Genomic DNA, 15,771 nt, shown 5'->3' with positions numbered 1-15,771 from the left:
AAGGCAGTTGCCCAGAAACCAGATGTAAGAGTAAAAGAAAAACCACATCCCTGATAAGGACATTTGGGGGCAGCAGAATCATTGCAATGGGAGGAAACTTCTCCAGATTAGCTATTTGCCAAAGACAAGGATTTTTCTTCCTTTCTTGGATAACTAGTCAGACACATGTTTTCAAAGCAGTAGTTCCTGCTTATATTATCAGCTTAAGTGGGAACCTTTGGAAGTGCATACATCAGGACAGCTGTCAAGCTCCATAGCCTACGAAGTCTCCAAAAGGAAAGTCTGTTTCACTTCAGCAAAGGCCTGAAGCCTTGCTAGTATTCTGCTTCAGTTCAGTATTCAGGTTTTGTCTTTAGAAAATCCATCCACCTCTACTTCACTAGTTTTAAGAGCTGGCTCTTTTCTGGTCTTTGACAATCATTCAGGTTCAGTGATTTGGATTATATACTTTTACTTCCATTAAATGGTGGCTGTGTAAAAACATATAATAACCATTTTGATTAAGAGAATAAATGGATATGCTCTAATGGCAAAAATGTTATGTTTATTCCCATATCACTTAAATATCAAATAACAGAAAAAAATAGAGTTGGAAGGGACCTTGGAGGTCATCCACTTCAACCTCCTGCTCCAGGTCCTATACCATTTCAACTAAATTTTTCTAAATGGTCTCTTTCTATTGTGGGTGACCTAGAAAAGACTGAGACTTGAATTTAAAGTTATGAAGTTGCTTGTGTAACATAGCTCTATGAATTATGTATGTATGAATATAAGTATGGAATTATACAATAATCTCTATATATGTAATACACAATAATCAGCCTATCTCAGTGAGGTCCTTCACTTAATAATTATATTGTTTCTGTTAAATGTTTTGACTATATTTTTTGAATTTTAATCCACCCCCCCAGTCATTGATTGAGATGGGCAGCTATAGAAATTGAATGAATGAAAAAATAAATCTTCTTAGCCGTATATTATATTTCCAGTCAAAATTATGGACTGAATATTCATTGACTGCCTTTCTTTTCCCAATGAAGAACCAACGGGTCCCTGCTGACATGATTTTCTTGAGGACATCAGAAAAGAACGGTAAACATCTGGAACCCATTGTGAAAATAACCATTAACCTTTTGCCAGTTATAGGGGACATCATAATCATTTTGAACATGTAACCTAAGTAGATACAATTTTAAACTTGGTGAGTCTGACCAACTCAAACACTCATTTCCAATAGCTCAAGCTTCCTTCTTATTTTATAATTGGTGATTTTTTTTTAAAAAACATAGAGCTTGTTTATCTTGTAGGACGTCCTGTTGTGTAAGGTCAAGCAGTGTGAAGGAAAGGGAGATTGATGTGGCATGTTGGTGGTAGCTTGGGCTTCATTGAGCTTCAGATTAACTTCTCTTCTGAGATGTCCCACCATTTGTTCAGGCAGCTTGCAAACTCTAGGCTGCCACCGCTTTTATGTTTATGTAATCAGCAATTCTGAAGCATCTTCATAATATTTATTTACTTCTACCTAAACTGAACTTTGGGGAAAGAAAAGCACAATTTTAAAACCAGTTTGTAAAGTGAAGACAGTGGGATCCTGCCTGGGTGTGATAATATTTATCAAGGGAACAGCTGCCAGTAGCACTGTTGACTCAAGTGCAATCATATTATAGTCATGGTGGCCACAGTCAAATTGTTTGTAGGTCACACAGAGACTGTGACCCACATCAAAAGATGGTTTGGAGGCACACAGGGAGCTGCTCTCAACAGTGAAGTTATAGGGTTATTATTTGCCTTAATGTTAGTAAACCTTCCCCCCAAAAAGAATGATGTATAAAAGTAAATGGTAAAACCTCTGTATTTGCAGCTTATTTCCAGAGATCATTCTGATTTGTGCAAAGCACCAGTGTTTTGTATCTGGTACAAACTAAAGCTGAGTGTTTAGAGCAGGGAATTGCCCTGGAAACAGCAAAGGACCGGCCCACGGTGCCTCTGCCAATGGAAACGGAGCTTGGGAGGGCCTCACATGGCACTCCCAAGCTCCATTTTTGCTGCCAGAGCACTCAGGACACCATAGATGCCCTCTGATAGGAGTGACGTTGAGCTGTCTACACCCACCCTGTCCACAGCTACCCAGCCCTCTGCAAAACCCTGATACAGCCCTCAATGAAGTCAAGTTTGACACCACTGGTTTAGAGACTATTGCGTGGATGATATCCTTTCTGACATGAAAGTGTTGGGATCTTTACCACCACCTTACATGAAGTCCAACATGCAAGGAAAGGACTGCATTGAGGAAGGCAGGTCTAATTCTATTGACTACTCTAATTTTTTTCTCAGCATGCCATCTGCTGTTTTTTGTTTTTTGTTTTGGTAAGGGAAGTCCCTATGATCAACCCCACAATTAATTATAATTAAAACACATCTCAGATCACGGAGTTAAAATTCTTCCCCTACTGTACCATGTAGGCTAAATCTTTCTATAAAGAATTTGCTTTAAATAATGAGGTATCATATTTCCTATGTATAGCATGGAGGGGGAGAAATTAACTCAGATGAATATTTCTATAGGGTCCTGCTTTCTCCGAACGGATCAGCTGGATGGTGAAACAGATTGGAAACTGCGCCTGCCTGTCAGCTGTACTCAGAGGTTACCTACTGCTTCTGTACGTAACACAAACGTCATTTTAATTATACAACCTAATATGTGCCATTAAAAAAAAATCTCTTACTGACATATTTGTTTTTCAAACCAATTTGTAGCCTACATGCTGAGTTAAATCTTGATGGTTTATTTGGGCATATCCTGGCCTCTGGTTCCTATAGGAGAGATGGCTAATTCTGCCAACTGTCAGGGGTTGATCCTGATCAGCTCAAGGTTGACTCAGCCTTCCATCCTTCCGAGGTCGGTAAAATGAGGATCCAAGATTGTTGGGGACAATATGCTGACTCTGTAAACTGCTTAGAGAGGGCTATAAAGCACTGTAAAGCCTAAGTGGTATTGCTATTATAATGAATTTTGCCCCTTTTTGGTCTTCATACTCTCATCTTCCTTTGTAGGACCTTCTTCAAATCAGGTCATATGTGTATGCAGAGGAGCCAAATATTGACATCCATAACTTCGTTGGGACCTTCACAAGAGTAAGCATTGACTTTGTTGTTTAATAAAAGAAAAAAGTAAAATTGTTTCTTAGAAACTTCAGGAGAGCATTGGGCTTAAAGGCTTATAAAACAGTATTTGGAGATGTTCTACATGTTCCATATATATTTTAGATCGAGGTAACGCTTTCTGTAATGATCTCTGTTTGGGACATGTGCTGGATGAATGATCTTTTCATAAGGAGGGATTTTGTTTTTTGAAAGTGATATATAACAGAGAGAAGATTTGCCCTATAACTTCCCAGCTTTGTCCCAATCAACAATTGCATCTTAAAGCTTGGAACTTTGGGGAAAATGTTCAAGTTGGTAGCTAATGACTCCTTTCATAAAGCTCCAAGTTGCCTTGGAGAATGCAATTGTTATACCTGGGGAGTACACAGCTTTCAAGATAAAAGTTATACCATTCCATAGGTAATTGTAATTAATCTAAACAAACATGCTTGGAGATGAACAGTATAAAATGTAGTTTGTTCTTGTACTACAGTTTTGTAAGAGGAAATATCAGAATTGGCACTGAACTTTTCCTTTTTAACAATACATCATCAAATATAATTGTCCAGTTTTCTAATCAACATATAAAGCATGGGAAATGGTTTAGACACTAAATCATTGCTTGTCTTAACTATGTTTATTAACAAGTGATAATGGTTAGTACATCTGTAGCATTAGACAATTATGGTAAACTATCATCCTGATAAATTAAAAGCTTGGTTCATTATTTTAATATTATCTGGGAACCCAATCATTATAACTTAATCCACTATTTAAAACAATCTATGGTTTACAGAAGGATATTTCAAAGGGAGACATACAGCTGCTCCATACAAGAAGGTTGTTTAATTAAAAAATTATTTGGTATTTAAAGTGCCCAGGTAGCTCACTAGTTTTCATTCAAGGCAGTAAGATTGTGTTCCATACTGATAATTATTTTAATATTTTGAGTTTCTCTAAACACATCTGTTTATTCATTTCAATTGGCAAAAGGGACATGTAATTTTGGATGGATGGAGAGAAAAGCTGGGAGGAAGAGGACAAATGTCAGTGAATAGTTTTCCCTGAATCTTAAAAGGGTTCTTACTTAATATAATGTGTGAACATAACCTTGTTATGATTGTTAAGATTGTTGTTTTACATAGTGCAAACCTACCTTTTATAACTGGAAAAGGCTATCTGCAGGTTCAAGCTAACACTGCTGTTTTCCTTTGTTGCATGATTTATTTAAAATGAAATGCTCAGAAACAGCTACAAACAACCACACAGCATTTCCTGAACCGTTCAGATTTGAACGATAATCTATGATGTAACCAGCAGGCTGTTGAACGTACGTTACCATAATCTGTCAGGGTGTTGTGTTATTGGAAGCTGCAGTTCAACTGTTGCTTCTTCTAGCCTGCATTACTGACTGTCTTGGACACATATCACACTCCAGCATTAGCTTCACACCTGGAGTGACAGGCAAAGAACCCTGTGGTCTTTCAGCATCTGAGGATTGAAGCAACAGTGCTGAGAAATTTAAATGTCTCTTATCATTTATGAGATTCTAGAAATGGTTTGTGAACCTTTTTAAAAAGTATGCACAAGGCATATTATTATTATTTTTCCCTTGACTCTTTCAGGAGGACAGTGACCCTCCTGTGAATGAAAGCTTGAGTATTGAAAATACCCTCTGGGCTAGCACAGTAATTGCTTCAGGTAAGGCCTGATGTGTGAATTTCCCAGGGAGTATGTTAGCAATTTTTTAAAAAAAAAAATCTCTTTGTAATTGAAAATAATCATCTCTTGTCAATGGAAATTAGGGGTTGGAATGAAGTTTTCCACTTGTGCTAACACTACCAAGGGTTTGAGTTGACATCTAATTACCCCTTTGGACATTTATAGATGAGAAGACCTTTGGAATTCCAATAAATAACCTTTTGGAGAAAGCATCCACTGCTAGAATAGCACTTAATTGCTCCCTATATTGACATTTTAAATCAGTTACAGAAAGGGTGTCAGGGAGACTTTTAAAGGGAAGCTGGGATAAAAGATCCGCAAATAAATGGGGTTCCCCATTTGCGACTCCAAAGGAGAACATCTGATAAAAGCAGGAGCAGATGTATCAGGCTATAGTTGGAAGAAATCAAAGGCTTTTCTCTGAAGCGTATTTCAAGAAACAATTCAGCTGTCACTCCCCTGAGATGGCTAAATGTACACCTCTTTCTCTATAAGCTTTCCATCTTGTTGAGCACTTTAAGGCATGGATGTGCTGCTTTCAGGGAGAGAAGTTCATGGTACTTAGCTGACTGAGAGGCATGTCAAAAACAGAAGCCTCAGAAGAGATGAGATTAAAACAATGAGTTGGGTAGTGCCAGGATGGTTTCTGTGTTTTGTTTGTTCTGTGATTTACCGTAATCAGACAACTTTTGTGCCATGTGTTGCTTGCATTCTTTGCTGAAGCTTCCCTGAAACCTGGCACCCTCTGATGTGTTGTCCTTGCAGCTGGCAAAATTCTCAGCCAGCCTAACAATTGGCTGTGAGCTGCCATTTCAACAGATCTGAAGATCCCATTTTAAGGGATGCTAACTTACATATATGATTTTTGGATTTGATTACTATAGTGTAATCATGGAGTTTTTTAAAAAAACATAATTTACTGGAGTAAAATTCTTAAATTCTCCCAAAAGGTTTATGTAGTATAAGATGCCACTGAATGTTTAATGTCAAAGAAACTAACCATAATTTATAGTATTGGGATTAATCATGATATCTCTCCTTAGTTATATTTTAAATTAAAATTATATCTTGTATAGTTTTGGTCTTAGCTGAACATCTTTTCTCTTGACACTTAACACTTTTCGTGTCCTGGCCTCTAAGCATCATTGTTCACCCCCCCACGCCCCCAAAAAAGATTGCTCTGCTGATTTTAACAACAGAATGTATGTTTTATTGTTTCATTTTTGAACACCATCGGTATTCTCCAATTATTATACCTATGCATGTAAATTGTATTGGTTAAGACCTGTTTATAAATTAATTAAAACTCATGAATAAATGGATTACTGGTGCAAAATATCATCCTAGGTTTCCTGGTGGCACTTTTGTGTCACTTTTGTGGAGCCCAAGTTTGTCTAGAGCAGGGGTGTCAAATTTCTTCGAGGGCCGGAACAGCATTGTAGCTCTCCTCTGTGGGCCGGTGGGGGGAGGGGGGGGGCTGGGAGCAGGGGGAGATGGGATGGCTGCCTGCTGAAGCACCCTGCCAGTCAACACAGGGTGTGGGGGGGCCCTGAGCACAGCCCCTTCTACCCCCGTTATCAGCCTGAATTGCCTCCTGCAGCACTTTACCAGCCAAAACAGGGTATACCTTGTTTTTGCCTTCCATGGCCTCCATCAGCACTCTGCCAGCCAAAAACAGGTCATGCTGAGGCCTCCTTAGGCCCCTGCATGGCCCTTTTTTGGCCTCCCCAGCCTCCAGTAGCACTCTGCCAGCCAAAAACAGGCTATGTGGAGGCCTCCATTTTGGTCAGCAGAGGCACTGTGGGCCAGTCCTTTGATATTTCTAAGCCGACCCGACAGGCCGGATTTAAGTACCCTGCAGGCCGGATACCACCCGCGGGCCTTGAGTTTGACATCCCTGATCTAGACCATCTTTCTCCAATCTAGCATACTTAAATTATTTTAAATTACACTTTCCATCAGTCCCAAACATCTTAATCAACATTGGCGTGAGAGATTGGCATTGTAATCCACTGTACTTGGAAGGTTTCAAATTGAAGGATACTAGCACACATCTTCCATACATCGCAGTCTAGAATAATGTTTTATTCTTTGGCATTGTTCTATTCTTGCCAAAAAGATTAGTCAACATTACTGGATTCTGTGAATCAGATATCTTGCAAAAGGAAAAACACAGCTTAAATATTAATGATATACCGTGTACCCCACTGACTTTTTCATAGAACGCATGAACTGGTTCTATGCACCTGAGGGTAGAACAAGAAGCAATGGCTGGAAACTAATCAAGGAGAGAAGCAACTTAGAACTAAGGAGAAATTTCCTGACAGTTAGAACAATCAATAAGTGGAACAACTTGCCTGTAGAAGTTGTGAATGTTCCAACACTGGAAATTTTTAAGAAAATGTTGGATAGCCATTTGTCTGAAATGGTGTAGGGTTTCCTGCCTGGGCAGGGGGTTGGACTAGAAGACCTCCAAGGTCCCTTCCAACTCTGTTATTATGTTGTGTTAAGTGGTTAAATGGTTCAACTACATGTTCAAAGTACACTGTTGCACTGAATCATCCCTGATAAGTGACCATAAGCATCATTTGAAACCTCCAGTGAGAAAAAGGCCAGCTCTTTCCCTGGAAAGCTGTTCTAGTGCACTATATATGTGAGAACAATAATCATATAATAACTTATATGAACAGAGTGTAGGACTGATGTTTTTGCTTCAATCCTTTAGGAACAGTTGTGGGAGTTGTTCTCTATACAGGCCAAGAATTACGCAGTGTCATGAATACCTCAAATCCACGCAGTAAGGTAAGAGAAATGATTTCATCATTAATTATTTATTCATTAAATTTATATGACCACATTACTTGCACACAGATGACTCTGAGCTGCTTACAACATAAACTCATTGTCATAGTTCTAAGTTATACACCCATCAAAAGTAGAACTCTGAGGCAGGTAGATTCCTCAAAGAACAGCTTTATTGGATGCATCATATCAGCATAGCTGGTAAAAACTGACTGAAAATTTCCGCAGTTTTTACCTAATTAAAAGTGAAAGTTCCACCCCTCCCCTAGGTCATCAGTTACATTGTCTAATGGAGGTGTTAGTCATTTGCTTGGTTACTGCACTCCTCCTCTTTCAGCCATCTAGTGAAATGACCTTGGTTCCCACAGGAAAACGTTTTGTTTTGACTGCCAAGCCAAGCTATCTACTTTCCCCCCTCCATTTCTCCCTTATGCCTTGTGGCAACCATGAAGCAGCAAAAGATGGCTTCAGCCAGGTTCGTTTCAGGGTTGACACTCATCTCTTTTACTTGGTCTATAAAGCCAGCTTTGCCAGTAAATATGCAAACTTGTATAGTCCATTTTAGATGCCTGATCATGTCTGTCACACATCTCACATGTGTCACTCAGGTGTGCATATAAAACATGTTAGATGAAAAATGTAATGTATGAGTTCTCAGACTCATACATTACATTGTGACTTCATGTCAACTGCTTCCCACAGGAGAATGACAGAAACCAGATCCTTAGTGATCCATATCAATATCACCTGCGTGTCTGCATACAGAAAACAGTGTCAGGGAGAAGGGGTTAGTTCAGTTTATATTTATTACAGTCAGAGGACAGCTTATTGAAGAAGAAAAAAATCTGAGTACATCACAGTGTTACAAATATGACTGATGGTCTTACTTAGTTATGGGTAATGAAACGTCTGCAAGAAAACAAGTCAGCTCAGAAAGTACCAAGGACCCCTCATTACAAATATAAATATACAGATATACAGAGGTAAAAATATCAGTATAGTAGTAGAAATAACAATGTACCACAAAAATAAAACAGGAGCCATGAATAACTATCAAGACAATAATACTAATTTATAGGCTCACCTAATCTTCTGATCCCCATATCTAGAAGAATATTGATAATCTAAATCAATCTTGCCTTGTTTGATACCCTCTGAATAGAATTGGAGCATTTAAGATTTAAAGTAACCTTAGAGCACAGGTATCAAACTCAATCATGTCATGGGCTGGATCGCGACATATTGCAACATTTTTTGCCTTTGCTGAGCCAGGGTGGGCATGGCCTGCGTGTGACATATCAGCCCGCAGATTGCCAGTTTGACAGACCTGCCTTAGAGGTTCAATCCCTGGCCAATTGGTCAATCCCTGGCCAATGGCCTCCTACTTTTTATTGGAAGTCAACTGTTGAGGCCCTGTTTTAAAAATCTGAACTACACAGAAGACTAAGGAAAGATGTGCTATATCTTCTTTTTTTTAAAAAAAATCTGGAGCTCCAATCTTGATTGTAGAAAATATGACTTTAGTAACAGAGTTGTTAATGCCTGGAATGCACTACCTGACTCTGTGGTCTCATCCCAAAATCCCCAAAACTTTAACCTAAGACTGTCTACTGTTGACCTCACCCTATTCCTAAGAGGTCTGTAAGGGGTGTGCATAAGAGCACCAGCGTGCCCACCGTCCCTGTCCTAATGTTCCCTTTAGTTGTATTCATTTTATGTATTCAATTCATGCTTATACTTACATATATATTATTTAATATGTATTTGACTAAATAAATAAATAGTGTGTGATCATATTTTAGTTTGATACCTGCTCCAGTTGCAATAATTGTTAATGCAAACAATCATTTTCTCTTTTTAAGATTGGTCTCTTTGACTTGGAAGTTAACTGTCTAACCAAGATACTCTTTACGGCCTTGGTGGTGGTTTCCCTTGTCATGGTCTCCCTCCAACACTTTGCTGGCCGCTGGTACCTTCAGATCATCAGATTTCTTCTTCTGTTCTCAAATATCATTCCTATCAGGTATAAATGTATTTGTTGTACTCCTTTAAAATAGAGCTGTATTTTTGAGGTTCTTCTTCATTTTAGCCTTACTCAAACTTCCATAAATGATTTACTCCATATCCTTAACATAAGCCTACTTGCTTTTTATGTAACTACTCTCGTTATTTTCAAGTGAAAAGTGCTTCCTTGAAGATTAAAGCAAGCATGCTAGAAGTTCTTGCATGATGTAATTATTGATAGGTTTTACAGTTTCAGGCCATTGTGAATTCTGCATGAATGGGCTAGCTGAGGCTTGGGATTAGGCAACCTCTTAGGGACATGTGGGTAGGAAGTATCAGTCTTTCATTCCTCATTAGGAGCAAAACAAATCCTGTGCTTTAAATAAATCACAGTTCCCAAATCTGTGTGTAACAACAAGTGAATAATAACCTTCCTATACTTACAGAGTAGAGCGAGCAAGAACTGCTCACAAGAACTGACTAATTTATGTGTATAATTCATCTGTATATAAATTATAGTTTGCACCCTGAAAAAGGCCTGTAGAGCTGTGAATATTTAGAGCAGTGCTGAGGAACTTGGGATCCTCTGTTGCTCTAACACTCCCACCAGTGTCATCATTGCCTGGGCTGACTGACTTAGTTGAATGATGGAGTTCATTAGCATTTGGGGTGCTTTGATTTCCCAGCTCTACTTTGGGGAGTCATCACAAGTATTCCTTATTTTTAAGAAATTCACTTAGAATTTTTTGCTTGATGTAGGTCATATTGATAAGGAGCATTTTAAACTGGATTACAGCAGACTCCCTATTACATTGTTTGCTAATAATGGCCAGAGTTCAAATGACTGCTTCAGACTACAACTTACCTAGAAATGATTTTTATTTAATATCACCTTAAGTACTGAGTTACAGAAAGGGACGCAGTGGTTCAGTGGCTAAGACGCTGAGCTTGTCGATCAAAAGGTCGGCAGTTTAGCGGTTCGAATCCCTAATGCTGGGTAACGGGGTGAGCTCCTGTTACTTGTCCCAGCTTCTGCCAATCTAGCAGTTTGAAAGCAGGTAAAAAATGCAAGTAGAAAAATAGGGACCATCTTTGGTAGGACGGTAACAGTATTCCGTGCACCTTTGGTGTTTAGTCATGCCGGCCATATGACCATGGAGACGTCTTTAGACAGCGCTGGCTCTTTGGCTTTGAAACGGAGATGAGCACTGCCCCCTACAGTCGGGAACAACTAGCACATATCTGCGAGGGGAACCTTTACCTTTACCTTTTACTGGGTTTCAAATGTCATCTGGAGGAACACTGCTCTGTGGCTTCGGAAACGAGAAAATGTGTTTCTATAAATCCCGTGTAAGAAAATAGCATCTGGTTCAGACCTTATCTAATTTTTATCCTGGTGTTGTCCGTTGATAGTTGCAATCCCACATATATCGATGGAACCAAATTGGGGTAAATTGCAAAGGACCAAAACTATTCAAACATCCTTCATACTAATTTTTAAGTCGTGTTTGAGTAAACTCCTAATAACAACCCATTGTTGCTTCTTCCTCATCTTCTCTTCCTTTTATGTAGTTTACGGGTGAATCTTGACATGGGAAAAATTGTCTACAGCTGGATGATCCGAAGGGATTCTAAAATTCCTGGCACAGTAGTTCGGTCTAGCACAATCCCAGAGCAACTAGGCAGAATATCCTATTTGCTTACTGATAAGACAGGTATTTACATATATAATTTTTTGCAGGACACAGAATTAAGGTTCTGCTGCAATTATTTTGTTGTGTTGTGAAAGATCTTAATGCATTTTTCTGAATGTACAAAATGGATATGAGATACATGACAACTTGATAATACTTCCAGTTTTGAATGGTATGCTGGGCACTGCTCTTTAAATAGCAGTGGCTGGATGAAGCAGAACAAGCAAATTTAATTCTAATATTTTGATATCTCTTGGGATGCTTTTCTTGGCAATGCATGGTCTTTAGATTAACGCAGCTCTGGTGTTGGAGACTTAGAAATGTTTAATTTGCTCTTTCTGTGCCATAATACGTAATTTTCCTATTCTAGGGACTTTAACACAGAATGAGATGGTTTTCAAACGTGTCCATCTTGGAACAATGGCTTATGGGTTTGACTCTATAGATGAAGTTCAGAGCCATATCTTTAGCATATATACACAGGTAAGCAAAATTATGAGACTATGTCAGAGTTAAGGAATGATAGAATTAAAAGATGTTGCTGAACCATAATTCTGGCACCAGGAAATGATGTTTTCATATTGTTTCTGTATGGAAGATGAAAAATCAGCTAAGCCAGAGGTTCCAGCAACCTCTGGAGGGCCATGAATCTCCTACTTGTGACATATACTACGATAAATCCTGAAAAATCAAAACTTTTTGTTAAATACAGCATTCAGTGCTGTATGGCACACTGTTTTGAAATTGAGTATCATTTCCTTCATTTGTAAAACCTGTTACTGGTTTTCTCTCCATACTACTTTTTCCAGTTTTCATTTCCATAGAAAATCTGTTGAGAAGGGAAAAAAATTGGAATGATAATGATTGCACAATGTCTTATAACAGGGCTTTCTTTTTCTTCTTTTTCTTTTTTCCTTTTGCTTTCAAATCAGTTTTGACTCCTGCCAACTGCCTGGAAAAGTTCCTTCAGTTTTCCTGGCATAGTTTTTTGGAAGTAGTTGTCCATTATATAAGTTGAACAAACAAACAAATAAACAAACAAACTCCTAAGGACTGAGAGATAAGAACTGGCCCAAGATGGGACTAGAACTCAGTCTCCTGGTTTCTAGCCTGGTGCCTTAAGCACTAGACAAACTGACTCTTTAATAGTGAAGACACATTTTCTCCATGCAGCATGATTCTTGTAATAACAAAAATTTAATACTGGAGAAGTAATGAAATTAACCCAAACCTTTAGCTGAATGTCTTTAAAAAATCATGTTATTCATTCGCTTCTCCAAAAAAGACCGACATAGTGATTTATCTTTTCTGGCTAGAGACATTTTAGCTCCTGTTTTTAAGTAGATATAGAAGAGGGGAAGCAAATAACACTTACCACTAGCTTTGTTTTTATACATCTTCTTTCCACAAATCAGAGATACAATTGGGAGCAGGAAAAGCTTGTGTTTCTTTAAAGTGGAGATTTTAAAGCTCTTCACCTTCTGTAAGAAATTTGCTTCAAGAGTGGAACAGGATCACATCTTCTGGTGATCTGGTCTTGCCCTCCTTCTCTCCCATCCCACCCTGCCTTCAACACAACCCAGAGGTTGGCACACCTACAGCAATACCACAAAACATCTTTGGAAACGCCAAACTTGAACTAACAAAAATAGAGGTCCAACAGTTTACAAAACGTGTTGATCTTGTGAGATTTCAGCCACTGGGCGGTGCCCATGCAATCTGCTGAAAAAGATTACTGACCTCAGCATAATCTGACAATGACCTTGTATGGGTAAGTGATATTAATCCAGGTTCTGTATACACAATCAGGGACCCTTAAATAGGCTGCCTCCTAGATAATTTCTCCCCATCACAAGTTAACTGGAAGCAGAAAAAGTGGATCTGCAGATCACTGTTCTATTTCCTGGCTCCAACCTGTAGCCAAGATCAACTTTGATTAATATAGTTTCATTTAATAAGATGAAAGAAGCAGCTAACAGTGGTAAGGGATTTTTCAATGACTGCAAGCTTAAACGTAATTGAAAGGTTAGAATCTCTGGTAATTGGAAGCATTTGCTGGCCATGATTCATTTAAACTGTAGTTCTGATTCATTGCTCTAATTATTGGTACCATGCTATGCCCTTTGACCTGGAAGTGAAACTTTTGTCCTCTTGACACAAGAGGTTAACAGAACAGGAAACTCAATGGTTATATATTCCCCTGTGACCAGCATAATTTAGTAATTGTGAAATTATCTGGAAGGTTTGGTGCAGACTCTGAAAACAGTAATAAAAATTAAAACTTTCGACCCTCATATCTGCCTATTTGGGTTTTTTTTCTTTTCTGTGTTTATAACATCATATCCTATGATGTTATTAGCAACATCCTATTAGCTAACATCTTTTGCTAAGTTCTTCCCCCTGTAAATTTATATTTTTATTGAGCTTAATGCTACCAATGAAAAGTAATCTGTCCTCTCTTGATCAATGAAGAACATTCCTGTACAGTTGTCCTTTTGTTGTTGTTTATCTAAATTGAGGCATGCAATGAATAGACCAGGAACTACACATAGATGTTGGTTTGTTCTCTGAGCGTTTTGTTACCAGGCTAGGTAACATCATCAGTAGGACTTCAGTTGAAGTGTCTTGTTTCAGTTCTCTTCTGCTTTTATAGGTCTTATATGATCAGTTGGTCACATGGCTGATTGGTCATGCTGAGTGAGGGTCAGTTGTTTGGTGTGGCCAAGACACATAGATATCTTGGCAATGTACATTAATTAGCTTCCGATACCCACTTCTGTAAAATTAGCAACAAGGAAAAGCTTTTTCCCTCCCCTCTAAATTTTGATTGCCGAAATTTATAGAACATGACAATGAACTTAATAGTATTATTAATAAAAAATTCTCAGCTGAAGGGGTACTTGGTTGTTCTGGACTAGAGAATTATAGGATCTGCTCCTTAGAATAATATTGAGATGGGAGAACAATTGATGAGAGCTGCTACCATGTTGTATTATCCTCCACCATATAACAGTGCTGTGGAGTAACCGTAATTAACAGTAACAAGTAATTTTGCAAGGAGTTATTTGAGATAAACATTATTTTTATTTTCTACCTCTCCCTGAGATTTATTTACTGCGGTGCTATAATATTGCCAACTCTTTTGTTTCCTTCATTATAATGTTATCCAACAGGATGGAACTTTGGCATTGGAGGGGACAATTTATCTCACCAGACATTCCCCATATAATAAATTCTATTATTAACAGTAAGATTAGGCATGGATCCATAACTGTTCTGTCTCAGCCACCCATTTCTATAAGATTATTTCTGGTCCCGTCACCAAATGCACAAGCCCCTTCTCCCAATTCCAAATGTTAAGTATTCAAATATTCATATCAATTACTATGGTCAAAATGTATTAGGGTTATGAAGACAACAACGCTGAGAGAGAGATTATTCTTACTAAAAGTATCTTCCAGATGCACAAAGGGCCATTTATCTCTTGAAGACTTAATTTTAAAAGTGAATGCTGCTATGAAGTTAAAACTTCACTGAATAATGAATTTATTCCATATGCTGAGAAGTAGCTGACCATGCACAATTGTCCAAATGTCCATTAATTGTGATTCTAAGTGTGCTTTAAAAGACGTTCCTTTGAATACTGTTTGCCTGAAAAACAGACTGAAAAATGTGGGGTGGGGGGACCCTTGTGCATGTTTAAATCTCATTGGCTTCAGTGGGAACATATAAAACTGCTCCTAACTTTGTAACTGTTTACTTTTAAACTGTTCGTGCAATATGTTCATTTATCCCATAGAAACAAGACATTTTGAGGAAATGCTATATTAGATAAATGCTTTCCAGTCGCCTTTGTGAACTAAGCAAATAAGTAAATTACTTTTTCTGTCCTACAATGTATGTTTATCATCAGTTTTGATCTTCAGAATGACCAGACTCATAAGGAGGGTATTAATTTCAGGATATTAATTGCAATCAGCCTCTTTCCCCCTCTCTTCTAGCAGTCGCAGGAACCACCTGCTTTAAAAGCACCCAACCTGGCTACCAAAGTACGAAAAACTCTGAGCAGCCGTGTCCATGAGGCTGTGAAAGCAATTGCTCTCTGCCACAATGTGACTCCTGTCTATGAATCGAATGGTGTGACAGATCAGGCTGAAGCTGAGAAGCATTATGAAGATTCTTGCAGGGTGTACCAAGCTGCTAGTCCTGATGAGGTAAAATGGTCCTCAAAAGAATGTTATTGTCTTTTTATTTCTTCTTAATATGCCTGTTTTTTCCCCTTTTGTTTTCCAAATACGGTTAATGGTATTCTGATGGATAATGTTAAGTACAGCTGTTAATTTTCATATGACAATAATGCTTGGAATTTATCCATGGCAATGTAATTGGTTTATATAAATAAGAT

The 15,771-nt window shown here is 38.3% G+C and overlaps 1 protein-coding gene across 4 annotated transcripts in view; it reads left to right on the top strand.

The window, feature by feature from the left end:
* ATP9A (ATPase phospholipid transporting 9A (putative)) overlaps positions 1-15,771 on the top strand; it is a 101,363-nt gene that overhangs the window by 38,117 nt on the left and 47,475 nt on the right. For 3 of the 4 annotated variants that reach the window (XM_058176266.1, XM_058176265.1, XM_058176267.1), the window contains 9 exons: positions 1,041-1,092; positions 2,566-2,660; positions 3,055-3,135; positions 4,770-4,845; positions 7,592-7,668; positions 9,531-9,691; positions 11,245-11,387; positions 11,737-11,849; positions 15,368-15,580. In XM_058176266.1, coding sequence (XP_058032249.1) covers positions 1,041-1,092; positions 2,566-2,660; positions 3,055-3,135; positions 4,770-4,845; positions 7,592-7,668; positions 9,531-9,691; positions 11,245-11,387; positions 11,737-11,849; positions 15,368-15,580 — 1,011 coding nt within the window. The remainder of the gene's footprint in view (positions 1-1,040; positions 1,093-2,565; positions 2,661-3,054; positions 3,136-4,769; positions 4,846-7,591; positions 7,669-9,530; positions 9,692-11,244; positions 11,388-11,736; positions 11,850-15,367; positions 15,581-15,771) is intronic. The other variant, XM_058176264.1, reaches the window with a different exon arrangement.

The sequence above is a fragment of the Ahaetulla prasina genome, chromosome 3, assembly GCF_028640845.1.
Source record: "Ahaetulla prasina isolate Xishuangbanna chromosome 3, ASM2864084v1, whole genome shotgun sequence".
Classification (NCBI taxonomy): Eukaryota; Metazoa; Chordata; class Lepidosauria; order Squamata; family Colubridae; genus Ahaetulla; species Ahaetulla prasina.
This window is presented reverse-complemented; position numbering and strand designations above follow the sequence as displayed.